At 42.7% G+C, this 14,156-nt stretch overlaps 3 protein-coding genes across 4 annotated transcripts; 1 reads left to right on the top strand and 2 right to left on the bottom strand.

Moving 5' to 3' along the window:
- The first annotated feature begins 27 nt into the window (after nucleotides 1–27).
- On the top strand, nucleotides 28–8,924 carry LOC117139166 (serine/threonine-protein phosphatase 6 regulatory subunit 3). 2 transcript variants are annotated; one of them, XM_033301326.1, is made up of 12 exons: nucleotides 28–140; nucleotides 366–525; nucleotides 592–791; nucleotides 846–1,170; nucleotides 1,232–1,545; nucleotides 1,608–1,746; nucleotides 1,802–1,920; nucleotides 1,980–2,553; nucleotides 2,609–2,673; nucleotides 2,733–3,025; nucleotides 3,098–3,785; nucleotides 3,963–8,924. In XM_033301326.1, the coding sequence occupies exons 2-12, from the start codon at nucleotides 466–468 to the stop codon at nucleotides 4,087–4,089; spliced, it is 2,904 nt and encodes a 967-aa protein (XP_033157217.1). In that variant the 5' UTR covers nucleotides 28–140; nucleotides 366–465; the 3' UTR covers nucleotides 4,090–8,924. The 2 variants fall into 2 exon arrangements, with proteins under 2 accessions (XP_033157217.1, XP_033157216.1); XM_033301325.1 differs by having other exon boundaries at nucleotides 2,733–3,785.
- Nucleotides 8,925–9,130: 206 nt separating this feature from the next.
- LOC117140392 (Krueppel-like factor 7) lies at nucleotides 9,131–10,664 on the bottom strand. The gene is made up of 2 exons (XM_033303260.1): nucleotides 10,136–10,664; nucleotides 9,131–9,999 (listed from the first exon to the last, which is right to left on the bottom strand). Exons 1-2 carry the CDS (start codon nucleotides 10,662–10,664, stop codon nucleotides 9,131–9,133), a joined length of 1,398 nt encoding a protein of 465 aa, XP_033159151.1.
- A 1,512-nt stretch (nucleotides 10,665–12,176) lies between these two features.
- Nucleotides 12,177–13,021, bottom strand: LOC117140366 (pupal cuticle protein 20). Its single transcript, XM_033303227.1, has 2 exons — nucleotides 12,632–13,021; nucleotides 12,177–12,573 (listed from the first exon to the last, which is right to left on the bottom strand). The coding sequence occupies exons 1-2, from the start codon at nucleotides 13,019–13,021 to the stop codon at nucleotides 12,244–12,246; spliced, it is 720 nt and encodes a 239-aa protein (XP_033159118.1). The 3' UTR covers nucleotides 12,177–12,243.
- Nucleotides 13,022–14,156: the final 1,135 nt, after the last annotated feature.

The raw sequence follows: 14,156 nt of genomic DNA, 5'->3' as shown, positions 1-14,156 counted from the left end.
ATCAGACTGAGTTAATATACCCTTTAATCGAATATTGTCCACCTCTACGAAGCAGTGAAGAAAATTATAGCGTGGTTTTTTCGGTTGAAAAACAATCAAAAGTGCAACAAACAGTGAACAAAACAAAGTCCAGCCAACTCGTAAGTGTGGGCCCAAGCATCCCCCAACCCTTGCAAGCCCAAACGACCGGCATACAAGCATTTTTCGGCCCGCATTCGTAGTGTATATGTGGGGCCTGCTTGGCATAATTACAAAAAATTTACGCATTACTTTGTGAGAGCCGAGTGTCGAGCTGAGTCTAGCCTGTGTTCAGTGTATTAATTGCGCTATTCCGCTTATCCAAAATCTCCAATCCCGTCCCGCAGAGCCGTGCATGCCAAGTCATCAGCGTTCCGCGAGTCCAGCGAAGATTGATCTTGTTTCCCCCAGACTGAAAGTGTCACCGCCAAGACGTACGTGCGAAAAATGTTTTGGGACAAGGGTTATGCGCCCTCCGCGAATATAGAGGCGCTGCTCGAGAAGGAGGTAGGTTGACTCGATCCGTGCTGATCAAGTGGAAATGTCTCAGTTACTCGTCGTCGCCATTCGCAGAACTCCACGCTGGAGGAATTTCTGGACGAGGAGGACATACTGCAGGAGTGCAAGACGCAAAAGAAGAACCTGGTCAACTACTTTACACGTCCCGATGTCATACGGCGTCTGGTGGAGCTGATCACGACCGAGCCCTCTGAAGATGTGCCCATGTCGAAGCGTTTCCGCTATGCCAACATGTCCTGTGAGATACTCACACTGTAAGAATTGAATGCCCGTTGCCATCCAGAATTCTATAGCCCATGCCATTTTAGCGGCCTGCCGTCCCTGGATGAGAAGCTACTGAACGACGCGGAGACGCTGCAGCTGCTGTATTCATATCTGGAAAAGGAACCACCGTTAAATCCATTGCTATCGTCGTTTTTTAGCAAAACGTTTAGCATGCTCTTTACCAAAAAGCCTGAACAAGATTGGTTTTTGTATCAACACATGTGCCTACAACTCCTGGAGTATATTAAATCGCAGAAGACCTTTTTGGATTTCATTTGTAAACACTTTGACACACCGGTCATACCTGATCTAATAATGCAGATGATGAAGGACATCGAGGGTGGGCGACTCAAGCGGAACCTTTTCGAAGTAAGTTCGGTAAAGAGCTTTGCCCAGGCACACAAATCTTATCGAATATTGTTTTTAACAGTGGCTAACTGAAGATAAAATTGTTGAGAGACTGATTGCAATATTGCGTAATCCTCAAGAAACCGACAAACATGCAAATGTTGCCGACTTTTTCTGTGATCTTATTAACCAAGGGCGCCTAATGCGCCAGACCGAGCAGGAGAACGATTCGTTTGAGCCGGCCTTCGATGGATCCAACCCCATTCTGAAGACGATCGAATTTGCGGACACAATTGAAGCCTTGTTAAATGTGATTTTGGAACCAAACGCTCAGGAGAGCGCCATCTTATCAGGAATATCGGTTGTACTTACGCTAATCAAGCCTATTACCTTCACGTAGGTTATGCTGCCAGTGAATTTGTCACCTCATCTTAATTGATGTACATTTTTTCTTGTAGAGATGAGCCCAACTCGGATCGCCAGCGGTTGTTGCAAAAGCGCGAACGCGAAATCCACCAGGAAGTCCAGGAGACTGTGATCAATGTGATGGCGCCACGCCTCCAGGAATTTGTCCACATACTGAAAAACCCGCCTGCGGTTAGCATGAAACTTTTTGTTACAAAGAACCAGCTGTTTATCTTTTGACTTGTAGAAACCCACACTAGAAACCACGGCCGCCGTGTTGACGCCCCCATTTGGAAAGACTCGACTGCAAGTGTGTCGCGTGTTCACCGCTCTGCTGGAGACCAAGCATGAGACTATCCAGCAGGCGTAAGTCACTGCTTTATAGAAAGCATAACTTTTATTAATAATACATTTTTATGCTTAAGAATCTGCGCGACTGAGTACTTCAGCCTGTTGCTGGACTTTTTCAAGCAGTACTGCTGGAACAACTTCCTGCACACAGAAACCGAGAAGGCACTGAATGTGGTCTTTTACAACGAGCTGTCCAACAACAACACTGCATCCACGGAGGTTACGGATTACTTCACTGCAGACTGCCTGATCAATGCCTTTTTGAAGGTGGGCACGGAGGAGTCCGAAGTCGAGATGAAGAACGCTCTTAACGATGCGAAGCGGGCGGAAGGTGGCAAGGATGAGGAAGGGGGCGACATCGAAATCGAAGTGGCAGCTGCGCAGGAAGTGGCTGCCCAGACGCCTGATGAGCGTCAGGCAACCGCAGAAGAAAACCAAGAGCATGAAGAACACACGGGCCATGTGGAAGCCGCAGCCGAAGCAAAAGCTTCTGAGGGCGCAGAACCTCAAGTCCAGGATAATCATGCGAAAAATAGTGAGGTGGATGGTGAATCTCCAACAGAACAGCAGGAATCGGAGGCAACGCTCAATGATCTCGATAAGACCAAGACCGTTCCCAGTCCTCCGCCTTCTGAAATGCAATCACATGTAAGTCTTAGTTGACTTTTGTACCGAACTAAACTTAATTCGCGCTGATTTGCAGTTAATTGTAAACTGTCGTCTGATATCCAAACTGGTCGATTTGTGGCAGCACAATGCGCAGGCGCAGTAAGTACCTAAAGTGACTAATTATCAGTCTGCCACATAACAATTGTTCTCCCTTTAAGAAATGCTGAGAAGGGTCGACGTCTGGGCTACATGGGCCACCTTATCAAAATTCTGCGTCACATTACGAATTGTATATCAGAATCTGAACATATCGGTGATCTGATCACCAGCAGCCTAAGTGATAAAGATGAGGTTAAGCTGTGGCAATCGTTGATCGATGCGGAAACTGGCGAGTTTTCGCTGGCGGTTAAACAGCAGACCAAGCTCCTGGCCGACTGCAATCCGCACGAGGAGAATCAGTACAATGATGGATCCAATGACTATTCTGGCGAGATAAATGCGTGGAACGTTGGTAATCAGCCGTACAGAGAAGTGGATTGTAGTGAGCTGAATAACACGTTGCAAGACATCTTCTTTGCCATAGATCAGAACCGGTTCCAGTTTGGTCGAAACATTGACGACGAAGATGATGACGATGATGAGCATGGTGACCACTCGGGCGGTGGTGATGGCCATGGGCACGGCATGTTCACCAAAAATTCGAACACGCTTAACAACTTGGCTGACCCCTGGGACATCCAGTTTGCCGTCCTTTCCAGCGTGCCTTCGCAGGTTAACACGGGCACTGCCAACTGGGGCACGGATTTCAATTCGGATAACTTTGCCGACTTCGATGCGCACTTTAGCACCTTTGGCAGCGATCTTGGTATGCCCATAAGTGCGCCGCCAGGTGAAGAGGAAGAGGAGGACTCTTCCCCAGCGCCGGCATCCGATACACAGCTGAACCCGGAGGAGGAGCGCCAACCCGCTGAATCTATTGGACTCGCTGTTGGCAAGGGCGCTCAGGATAATCTAGCGTGTACCGACGATCAGCAGGCTGAGTACGACAATAATGCCAACGTGGAGAAGGCCATCAGCGATAAGCTGGCCGAGTCGAGCGTGGTGGAGACTGCAGCAATTGTTACTCGACTGCAATCCGTACTGCTGGACGGCGAGGATGACTATGAGGACGATGAGGGAATGTGGACTAAGCCACTGGGTGCGGATCGTCCTGCGGACACCGAGCAAATTACTCCCATTTCAAATGGACCCGACAGCAAAGTGAATGAATTGTAAGTTATCCCTTTTGTACATATGTATATATGAAATGTTTATACTTTTAATCTATTTAAAATGCGAAACCATTTTAACCCATGCAATGTATTGGTTTGTAGCTCAATTTTTTTGTTTTATCATTTATTACTTAAATACATTGCACTTGTAATTAAAAACATGGGTTTACCTTTCAGCAATCATGCCAACGATATCAGCAGCAACAACGTGGATGGCCACGAAGCCAACATCACAACGGAGCAGCAGAGATTGGCCGCTGCCGCCAAGACGAACAATGTTGAAATTGCAACTACGACCACATAAATGCACTTCCTCACCACACCACACATCATTCAAGCGCAATTGTGTCGACGAGAAAATGTAAAAACGCCTTTGATTTGCTCTTTGGTCATTATCATGCATACATATTTATATAAATATATACCACATACTACTACTATACGTACATATATAACAGGCTGCATAGTACAACAAAAGATTTGTGTATTAGCAAAAGGCCGAAGCCCGCCCAAAACCAAAATGCAAATTATCAAACAAAACAAAAAAAAAAAAAAAACAAAAAAAAACAAAAACAACAAAAAGCTAAAAAAAAAATATTCACAGTAAAAAGTGTATTGTTGATTCCTTCTGCTCCTCGCTCGTATTGCCAATTATTTTTATTATTACACTTCCTTCATGTTTCCTAATTAAGAAAACTGTATTTTGTTTGTAATATGTATTAGTCTGTCGATTTAGTACGCTTTTACTTTCAATACTCTCAATGTGTTAGGCAACCTATGAGCATTACTTAAAGTACCAAAATTCACGCAACGTCTAGAATGCTTAGTTTATATTTGTATTGTATTTGTTTTAGCTCGATCAGATGAGGATTATCTATCTATTCATATGATGTATGTATGTATATACATACAGTTCTGGAGGCTGTCAGTAAATTACGTTATCGCAAAGTCGCCCATTATCGTCCTCCTATTGTGGGGAATCCCCTCCAACTAGTGGTGACGTAATATATGGACAACTCCGCACTTATACTTGTATTGTTAAATTGGAGACTTGTATTTATTGTATGTATTTTGAAATCGAAAAAAGCAATGCCAAAATACCAAAACGTTCAACACCACATACCCACATGCTGCAAGCACAAACATACGCATTATGTATTAGAGAGGTATATGATTATATACTTCTGTCTTTTGCCATTATTACCTTGTTTGTATACAAATCGGTTTAAATAACAAAACATATTCTTTGTCGAAAGTACAAAAACAATGAAAAACAAACCACAAAAGAAGAAGGATAATAAACATAACGAAAGGACAACACTCGGCATTTGTCACCACATGAATGATCTACACCCCCGATCTATACACCCCTAACTATGCGTAAATACAATTACCAGACCAAACCAAACGAAATGAGAAATTCAAAAGAAGACTTTCCAAGAAGACATTTTAAATTTACATTTATATATTTTGTGTATTGTGTTAATTGCGCTGTTCAAGTTATCGCTGAAAAATGTTTGTGTTTTAAACGTGCAGAGAACCACGAACAAAACGCTGAAAAAAATATTAAGGAGAAGTTAAACAAATATGCCATCATTTGCTTCCAAATAATTACGTTTTAATTATGATAAAAAATAAAACAGAAACTACTTTAAAAGTAAAATCGATGTTTGTTTTACACGAGACGACTTGCTCACCAAAAAGAAACAAACAAAAAGTTAGACACCTAGAGTACGTATACTATAAGATTATCGAGAAAAGAGCGGGCAGCATATCAGGCATAGATGTGTGGAAAATCATTAATAACCAAAACCCTTCCCACACATCCTAGGCAAAAGCAAAGTAATCCTTATTTGCCGATTCAAATAAAATGCTTAGTTATAGAACTCAAGTTTGCACAAATTTCAACTCGCTTGCTTTTTACTTGCATACTGTAGCAACACAAAATGTGAACGAACACAACCAAGAAAATGAAATAACAGAAATAAGAATTAAAAGAAGAAATATTGAAACATTTAAACTATCTCTGATGAAAAACTGTGATAATTAAATGAAGTTGCAGGGTATTTGATAAAGCAAACTTAATTTAAACAAATTATGAAACATCAACTAATGGCCTCCACCATTTGGGAAATACAAAAGAACACAGCCAACACGAGACACTCTGAACAAGTTAATTATACGATTCTTTAGCATCACAATCAGCAGGACACCTCGAAAACCAAACAGCAATAACTACTGCAATGAAATCTAATTGAAGGAGTTTTAACGTGTAGTCTGTAACAGTGCGAAAGTATCTCTAAGTTCGAGCTAGTTTAGGGATGGTCAAGGATCGCGGCTATTTGTTCTCTAGCTTCTCACCAACAAAGCACTAAACTAAAGTTAAACTTAACTTAAATACTCATATCAAGCAGCCAATTGTAAACCATACATACAATTGTCCCCCGTATTGTCTTCCCCTAGTTATGCGTTTTCGTTTTCCCTTTCGTTTCAACCAACTTAGTATCCAGAATATCCAACGATATAGGCGACGATGATCGAGTCCTTCCCTTGTGCATATGCCTTACTGAAAACTATAAAAAAAAAAAACGAAACACTAAAAAAAGAGAAAAATCACTGACCTAGAAAACCATTTAGAGAGTGGTAGTATCCGTAATCCTAGAGTTAGTTTCATCTACATACTGTGTGTCTTTTAAATATTAAGCAGCTGCAGCAAGCTTAATATATATACGAATACGAATAAAAACCAAACGAGAAACAATTATAATATCTTAAAAATGATGTAGACAAAGTCTTGCGGGCAGCTTTAAGCATTTTGTTTGTCTAATTATTACAACTTGAATAAGAATACCAAACGTCCAAAGTTTTTTGCAACCAAGAACTAAGAACAATTGTGAACAAGAAAGTCTTCAGAAATGTTTTGATCGCCTCGACGCGAAACAGAAACCGAATTATACACACATAAGTACTTGCATGCCTATATACAGAGATACATTTGATTCATTGATGACATAATTGATTGATTGATGGAATGGAGCCCTTGGATATTTTGTGAAGTGCATTAGTTGTTAAGTGAGGTTGTAATTTTCGTGGCGCAATTAATTGAGACAAAACCGAAACAAAAACGAATGTGGAATCAATGGTGGGGATGAGAATGCTATTTTTAAGGATCGTAACGTACATAATTTTGTCTGTGTGTGTTCAGCAATTCAGTATTTCAATTAAGCCAACTCAATGAATACCCCAAAACAATGCTACAATGGTTTCCAACTGCAAACCACAAGAAACGGATATAGAAAGGAATAATTCCATATAATCAAACGAAGGTCTAATTCTCTAACTCTTTAATAAAGAACCAGCGGGAACAACAACGAGGAAGAAGCAACTGTAATACAACAAAGATTAAGAAATTAACAACTTCAACTTCGTACAGTAAATATATATATTTGAAAATAGAAAACCATTAATAAGAAAGTGAGAAAACCGAAAAAAAAATTAAAAATCAAATTGTTAACATAATGGATATTTTGTTAAATGCAAATCTTTGAACGAATTACTAACCACATTAGCAACTAGTTAATGAAAACCGAACCCAAGTGTGCTTCATGTATGAATTTATGTTAGATATTTACAACAATACGCGTATACATATTCCTAACTAAAACAAGCGAAAGAAAAGCCACATACAGAATTTGCATATTACTCTTAACGATTAACAACTATTGGTGTCTATGCATATACACATAATGATTAACGAACTATACTATATATTACCTTATATATGTAAGCCGAGTACAGACTTGTGAGAACTGCGAAACGTATCGTGAAATATCCGAAACACACATATTTGTCATACTTGCTATAGAGCATATACATTTATAAAATACGTTAAGTGCTCAAGGTGATAGCTGCACACTAGGGTGGACCATAGTTCTATTTATAATTTAAGGCTTGCACTCTCAGTACGATATGGTTTCAATGTGCATCACTCATACGACCTGTTGCAACAGCGTATGAGTAATATATGCGAAAGCTCACCAACATTACGCCCTAAAATTAGTGGAATTTGTGCTTTGTAATAAAGTTAAAACATTTCCAATTTGACCACTATTAGACAAATATAAATCTGGATTATGACGACATTTTGTAAGAGAAGCTACATATGTACGATTATATATTTACACTTTTTGTATGGTATTGACACTACATCTTTTTTAAAGAAAAACCATTGAAGAGAGCTTTAAAATAATGAAATGGTCACGTTTTGTACTTGTATAACTTAGTTTTGGCCAAATACTTTGCGAATAATAAAGTCTATGTGGCAATATGTTTTTGATGGTTAGTTTGCACCAACTGGTCCACCCTACTGCACACCCACAAATGAATACACGTACAGAAGGACACCCACACACATACTCGCCGTTTAGCTTGCCACATTGTTTTGGTCGAAACTCCGAGGTAATACTTTAAAGAGAATCACTAACCCCAAAGGGACGCTCTGGAATCGCGATTTCTTGAGTAAGTGCCTTAAACTGACAGAAAGATATTCGTAGTAATGGAGAGTGGGTGGGTTTTGAGGACTACGCAATCAGATCCAAAAGTAAATCGATTGTTTTCGGTACACTTGTTTTGGGGAGAATAAGAGACAGACCTTTGTTTAAAACTCTACTAAGCGTTAGCCCCCCGGCAACCAACTAAATGTAGTTCCAGAAATCAAGCAAACAGAATAGTTAACTCTATGCTCCGATCTATACTATTATACCGTCGCATTTGAAGTAATTGTACGATTAATTGTGAATTCAAATCATGTAATTGTGAGTGTTTTTGGCCCGTCAACGTTTTGCTCAACGCACACACAAACACACATACACTGAGAGAAAATAATAGAATCATGGAATACACACACTCGTACACCCGCTTTGCCCAAGTTGAAGACAATTTGTGATTGTTTTGCATGTACCCTAAAGTTAAGCGAGTTTACACGAATATGGATTAAGCCGCAGAGAGCGGAAACGGAAACGTAAACTGTACGAGTAATAGCATTAATTGTCTAACAATAAGATTTGTGCATTATACGATAGAAATTCACTTTGAATTCGTATTGAAATTTATCAATAAAGCGATACTATTTGATTCTTACTGCGGGCGTCTAATTTTTTGATTATATATATTAGATTTAAAATGCAAATGTCTAGTTGGGATTTTCTAAAAATGTATACAGCTCATTTCATTTTCACATTAGTTTATTGAAATAGTAATTATTATTTTTTTATTTCATTTTAAAATTATATTTCTATATCACAGCTGTTCCCCAAAAAGCGTGCTACGAAAATTTCACCCAGTAGCTAGCTGGATTTCGACGTAGATGTGGTCACCGTTGCGGTCATTGTGGTTGTACTGGAGGTGCTGGTGGAGCTGGAACGGGACTCGGAATGGGAATGGGAATGGTGTCCACTATGCCGAGTTTCCATGTGTCGCTGCAGATCCCTGCGCCGTGGAAAGGATTTATGGCACACGTGGCACTGGTAGTCCGCATCCGTTTCCCCTTCGATGTCCACATCGCCATCCATTTCGGCACCACCTGCTCCACCATCGGTGACACCAGCGGAACTACTCGGATGCGTCTGGAGATGCAGCCTCACATGCTTATTGAGATTGCTGGGATCGCCAAATGGTCTCAGGCAGAACTTGCACTTCAGCGGCTTGAATCCGGTGTGGGTGCGTATGTGGATCTTCAGGCCATATTTCCGGGAGTACACCTTGCCGCAGTAGATGCACAGATGACCCTGTTTGGAGGCACCCATATTGCTGACTATGGCCTCGATCTGGGCAGCTGCATTCATTGGATGCGTCGACAACGGTGCAGTGGCCATCGACATGGAGGGCAGGTAGGAAAGAGGAGTTGCTGCTGTGGTTACTGGTACCATGGGCAAACTCTGGGTAAGTGCTGCAATGGGTCGGAAGGCGGAGAACCGTGGTGGCATCTGCGGCGGTGGCGAATGGGTGGGCGAGGCCGAAGACGTGGACGAGGTCGCCGGAATTGGTGAGTGCTGGGTTTCTGTATGACTCCTTGCTGCCGCCTTCAGCGAGTAGTGTAGTCGCATCCACAGGATGTCCATGGCACTACGACCACAACCCAGAGCCAAATGGATCTTCAGCGGGTGGGGTGTCTCGAAGGTCAAGTGGCACAGGTGACACATGTAGCGACTGTTTCCTGCAATTAGATGTAAATATTGGGGTTAATATTTATATCAATTATGATCAATTATGATTTCAATTATTTAAATTGTGTATTTGAATTATTTGATGTAGTACTAAAAATATTACAAATTAAATTATATGATAATTACCTTGAATGTTTAGGGGCGTCAGGAAGGGAATGCCCATGAGGAGAACCAACTCCTCGCCGAACCAGGCCACGATCTCGTCCTCCCGGGCTACATCCCTGACCAAACGGACGCGCACTTGTCCACAATGCAGTTCGAAGATGGCATTGAAGCTATACACATCCTCGGAGAGTTTGATCTGCCGCAACAGTGAGCCGGATACGATCAGTTCGCCATTGGACAGTTGGCAGTGGGAGCGGCCGCCATCCGTGGGCATGGCCGTAGATCCCAGAAGAGCCGACGTGGGAATGGCAATGGAGCAGGTATCCTTGGGCGTGTACTGCGAGGTGTAAACACCTGGTCGTGGGTTGCTCATCCTCATCCGCTTGGCCGGACTTGCGGTGCTCGTGGTGGCCGTCAATGTGGTCTCCGTCGATGAAGTGGTCATGGTAGTCGGTGTGATGCTGGTGCTGGGCAGGAGTTGCTCAATTCGGAAGATCAGGCTGGCTGAGCGCTTCTGCTCCAGACTATCCAGTTGAGCTGTCGTGTGCATCGTTCGCGTTCGAATTCGATTCTGCGTTCCAATTGGAAGCGAACCGGCGTTTTTATACCACGCCGCATCCGCATCCCAATCCGCATCCTGCTCCCTTATTTTTCGGATTTGGATTTGCCACGGCCTTGCAGTGTCACAATGGCACGGCTGGCGGCAAGTGCAAGAATTCCCAGCCCAGAATCCAGTCCGGCACCGGCTATAGCCTCGACATAGCTACGCACTTTGCCGGCTCAACCCCCTGGCTCATTTGGCATCCCTTTTCGAGTTCCTGGTGCGTCCTGGTGGTTGCTCGGCAAGTGCAACATCATGTCCTCGCAATCACCAGAGCACTAAGCCAAGCTAAGCGGCCTGTAGCAAGTGTGCGTATTCCTGTGCCCGAAACGTACCCCCTCCCACATCCTCATCCGTCGACGAGTCCTTTCTTTTTTGGCTTTTGGGCTACGCACAAGGAAAATGTTTTTAATTGAAATTAAACGATCGTTTGTTGTTACTTCCCCCGTTGTTGTTGCTATAATGCCACCATATACAAATCGCATTCGCCATCGTCAATGTCATTCGGTCCATGGTCCCTCACTCCGCCAGGACGACCACCCCGCCCCGCATCCCACCACTATAATGCTAATGCCATAATATATTGGCGTGTATCGTTTCACTATTTGCGGTTTGGGGTGGGTCGTGATTTCTGGGCTCGACGGTTGCTTCTCCTGTCGGTGGCGCGGAGTCAGTGGTGTTAATCGATGTTACGAAGGAATAATTATAGTTGAAAATATTTAGTAACTTTTGGAAAAAAATTTAAGTAAGAAACTTAGATAGTTAAAGAGTGTTTTCATAAAACATACGAAAACATAAAAATTTTATTACATGTTAATTTTAATTTATTATTAAGAAAGTTTAAGTTTTATAGAAAACATTTAATTTTATTAAATAAGTCATCATATATTATTTTGTTAATTTCTATATATTTTAATTAAATATTATATTAAAGATATTTCACTATTAAACTGGTTTTTCAGTTGGTTTTTTTCAGCGCCCCTTTTTCGTAGTTCCGTAACCCTCATCTAATGCAGCTCCGCTCCTGTCGGCTGACAAATATGCTACGAGGCTAATGTTTTCATTATTGCGACACAATCCCCTCGTCGAGCGATCAACAGGATAAAGTTGGGCTAGCGATTCGCAGGACGGGGGAAAAAAACATGTGTTGCCAGTCACACAGCCGCCGCTCCTGGTCCAGAGGGTTGGATGGGTATTGGTGGCCAAAGAGGACATGCCATCCCAGCCAGAAGCAAGGTGTACCAGGCCACGACCAATTCTTGGCTTGGTGTTTGCTAGTCTTCAGTAAGTAGGCCGCCATGGGGTTTTCATTTAAAGCATTTTAATTGGCAATTACAAGTGTTTTACAAGCAAACATTTCGTTTTTCAACCCGATTGCAGTTAAAATTGGGATAAAATAGTTTTCTTATTTGTAAGTAAATATTTTAGTGCATAAATGTGATCCATCACCATCGAGTTTTTAGCATTGCAATACAAATATGAATATTATTTTGAGATCAAGGGTCTTCTTAAAGATGGTTGACATATTTTACTTTCGTCGGTAGACATAGCCACCTCCACCGCCATCATCGTTGCCTCCCGTCTCGTTGTCATCGCATCCATGGCATCCACCTCCGGCGGCCAGCTTGTCCAACGCTTCCTGAATCTCGATGGGAATGGGTGGCGGTGTGGGCAGGTGATCGCCCTGCGGCTGGAATCCGTTTTCGTCCGCAATGTAGGTCAGGGAAATTTCCTGGCCCTCGGGACTGGTGTACGAAAAGGAACCCTCCGCCGTCTGTGCCTCCGCCCCTGCCACTCCGGCGTTCTTCAAGTAGCCCATCTCCTCGGCCTTTATTCCGTTTCCAGTCTCGTACTCGTACTACAATATGGTTTATTTAAATTATAATTAAATATTTAATGAATTATAGCTCACTCACCATATAAGAACCATCGGTGTTGACCTTGGACTCCAGCTTGATGATGGGTATATCCTCACCACCACCGCCGCCTGCTCCTCCGCCTCCCGAAGATCCTCCATTGCCATTTCCTGGTGGCAAGTATGCGTTACTGGGCGGTGGTTTTCCATTGCCATTTTTGGGTGGCGGCCCATAGCTGGGTTTGGGTGGAGCAGGTGGTGGCTTTCCATTTCCCTTTTTTGGAGGACCGTAGCTGTTGGCCGGTGGCGGAGGAGGGGGGCGAGGCGGTGGAGCTGGTGGCTTAACTGGCAGATAAGTGGCCGGAGGACGGGCACTCGGATAGCCCGCCGGTTGGGACCGAACGTAGCCAATTGCGATGCAAATCAGGGAAAACAATGTGGTCAGTCTCATCTCGATTTCAAATGTGGACTGCTGTTCAACGGCACTCTGTGGTTTTATATGAGCAGCCACAGGTGGTTCGTCGACCGCCACCCAATGACCCCAGTGGAGCAGTCACGTGCCACGGCTTCCGATTGGAATTGAAAACACAATGGAAACGAAAACAGAACCAAAGAACTGGGCCACAGCAAGTGCAAGTGCAGAAATCCCCAGAGCCATCCGATTAGTTGAGAGACTGACAAAGCGCTAATAAATTGAGTGTGCAATCTCGATTTCCAAATCCCGCAGCCTTCACCCCTTCAGCTAATCGCTAAAAACAACAAAACCCGCCCGGCCACAAGCAAAAACTTTTAATTCAAAAGCAATTTTCAACAGGATCGGGCAACACCTGCATGCCCAACCCATCCCAGCTCAAAAATGGAAAACCTAACCCAACCCCGCGAGATCCCTTGTCTAATGCACTTTGCCTGTTGCCAAGGGGTGCTAAGTCCTGGACTCAGGATTCAGCGCTCAGGAATCAGGACCTTCGAGCACAACACCCCACTGAAACCGAACTTCAGGGATGTCGGCTTTAGTCAATCGTCTATTAACTTTTTGCCAGCTAGTGCACAGTGGTTCTAGATTAATATAAAGTGGGAATGATTAATGAATGAGTTACCAGGAGCAAAAATAAACTAACCTTAACGTAAACATAAACGGGGTTACTTACATTTCATTGTTGGATATATAACATAACATAACAGATATAGCATTTTTATCATGTAACTCAAAATATATTTTTTAATCAAATTTAAAACATTTTTTCTTATTAATCTTAATCTCAATTCCACAGCTGCAATGCTAAATTTTATAATTTGTTATTAACAATAATTTAATATTAATGCTTTTCAATTTTTGTTTTTTATCTTTTATATTTTTAAAAAATGGTCCCACTGTGCTCCTTGTTGCGGCTGCTGATGTGTGTGTTTATCATTTGGTAGCTCAGCTTGTGCCTGTCGTGGATGCCGCTAATATAGAATCGGGCCTTCCCCTTCGAAGGACCGACGAAAAGGCCGAGCTAATGGCAATGTCGTTTGCAGCTTGTCCTACTTGTAATGTGCTGGCGCACAGCTGACGCGCTCCCAGGACTCAGGACTCCGAGTTCAGG

The sequence above is a fragment of the Drosophila mauritiana genome, chromosome 3L (genome assembly GCF_004382145.1).
Source record: "Drosophila mauritiana strain mau12 chromosome 3L, ASM438214v1, whole genome shotgun sequence".
In the NCBI taxonomy this organism is placed as follows: domain Eukaryota; kingdom Metazoa; phylum Arthropoda; class Insecta; order Diptera; family Drosophilidae; genus Drosophila; species Drosophila mauritiana.
Note: the sequence above shows the minus strand (reverse complement) of the source record. Positions and strands in the feature narration are given on the sequence as shown.

Excerpts from the sequence above, each read along its gene's own strand:
- LOC117140392 (XM_033303260.1), bottom strand. The coding sequence starts at position 10,664 with ATGCACACGACAGCTCAACTGGATAGTCTGGAGCAGAAGCGCTCAGCC. Across the intron at positions 10,000-10,135 it reads GACGCCCCTAAACATTCAAG|GAAACAGTCGCTACATGTGT; the intron begins GTAATTATCATA and ends ATCTAATTGCAG.
- LOC117139166 (XM_033301325.1), top strand. The coding sequence starts at position 466 with ATGTTTTGGGACAAGGGTTATGCGCCCTCCGCGAATATAGAGGCGCTG. Across the intron at positions 1,171-1,231 it reads TCAAGCGGAACCTTTTCGAA|TGGCTAACTGAAGATAAAAT; the intron begins GTAAGTTCGGTA and ends TGTTTTTAACAG. Across the intron at positions 1,747-1,801 it reads TACTGAAAAACCCGCCTGCG|AAACCCACACTAGAAACCAC; the intron begins GTTAGCATGAAA and ends TTTGACTTGTAG.
- LOC117140366 (XM_033303227.1), bottom strand. The coding sequence starts at position 13,021 with ATGAGACTGACCACATTGTTTTCCCTGATTTGCATCGCAATTGGCTAC. Across the intron at positions 12,574-12,631 it reads ACACCGATGGTTCTTATATG|TACGAGTACGAGACTGGAAA; the intron begins GTGAGTGAGCTA and ends ACCATATTGTAG.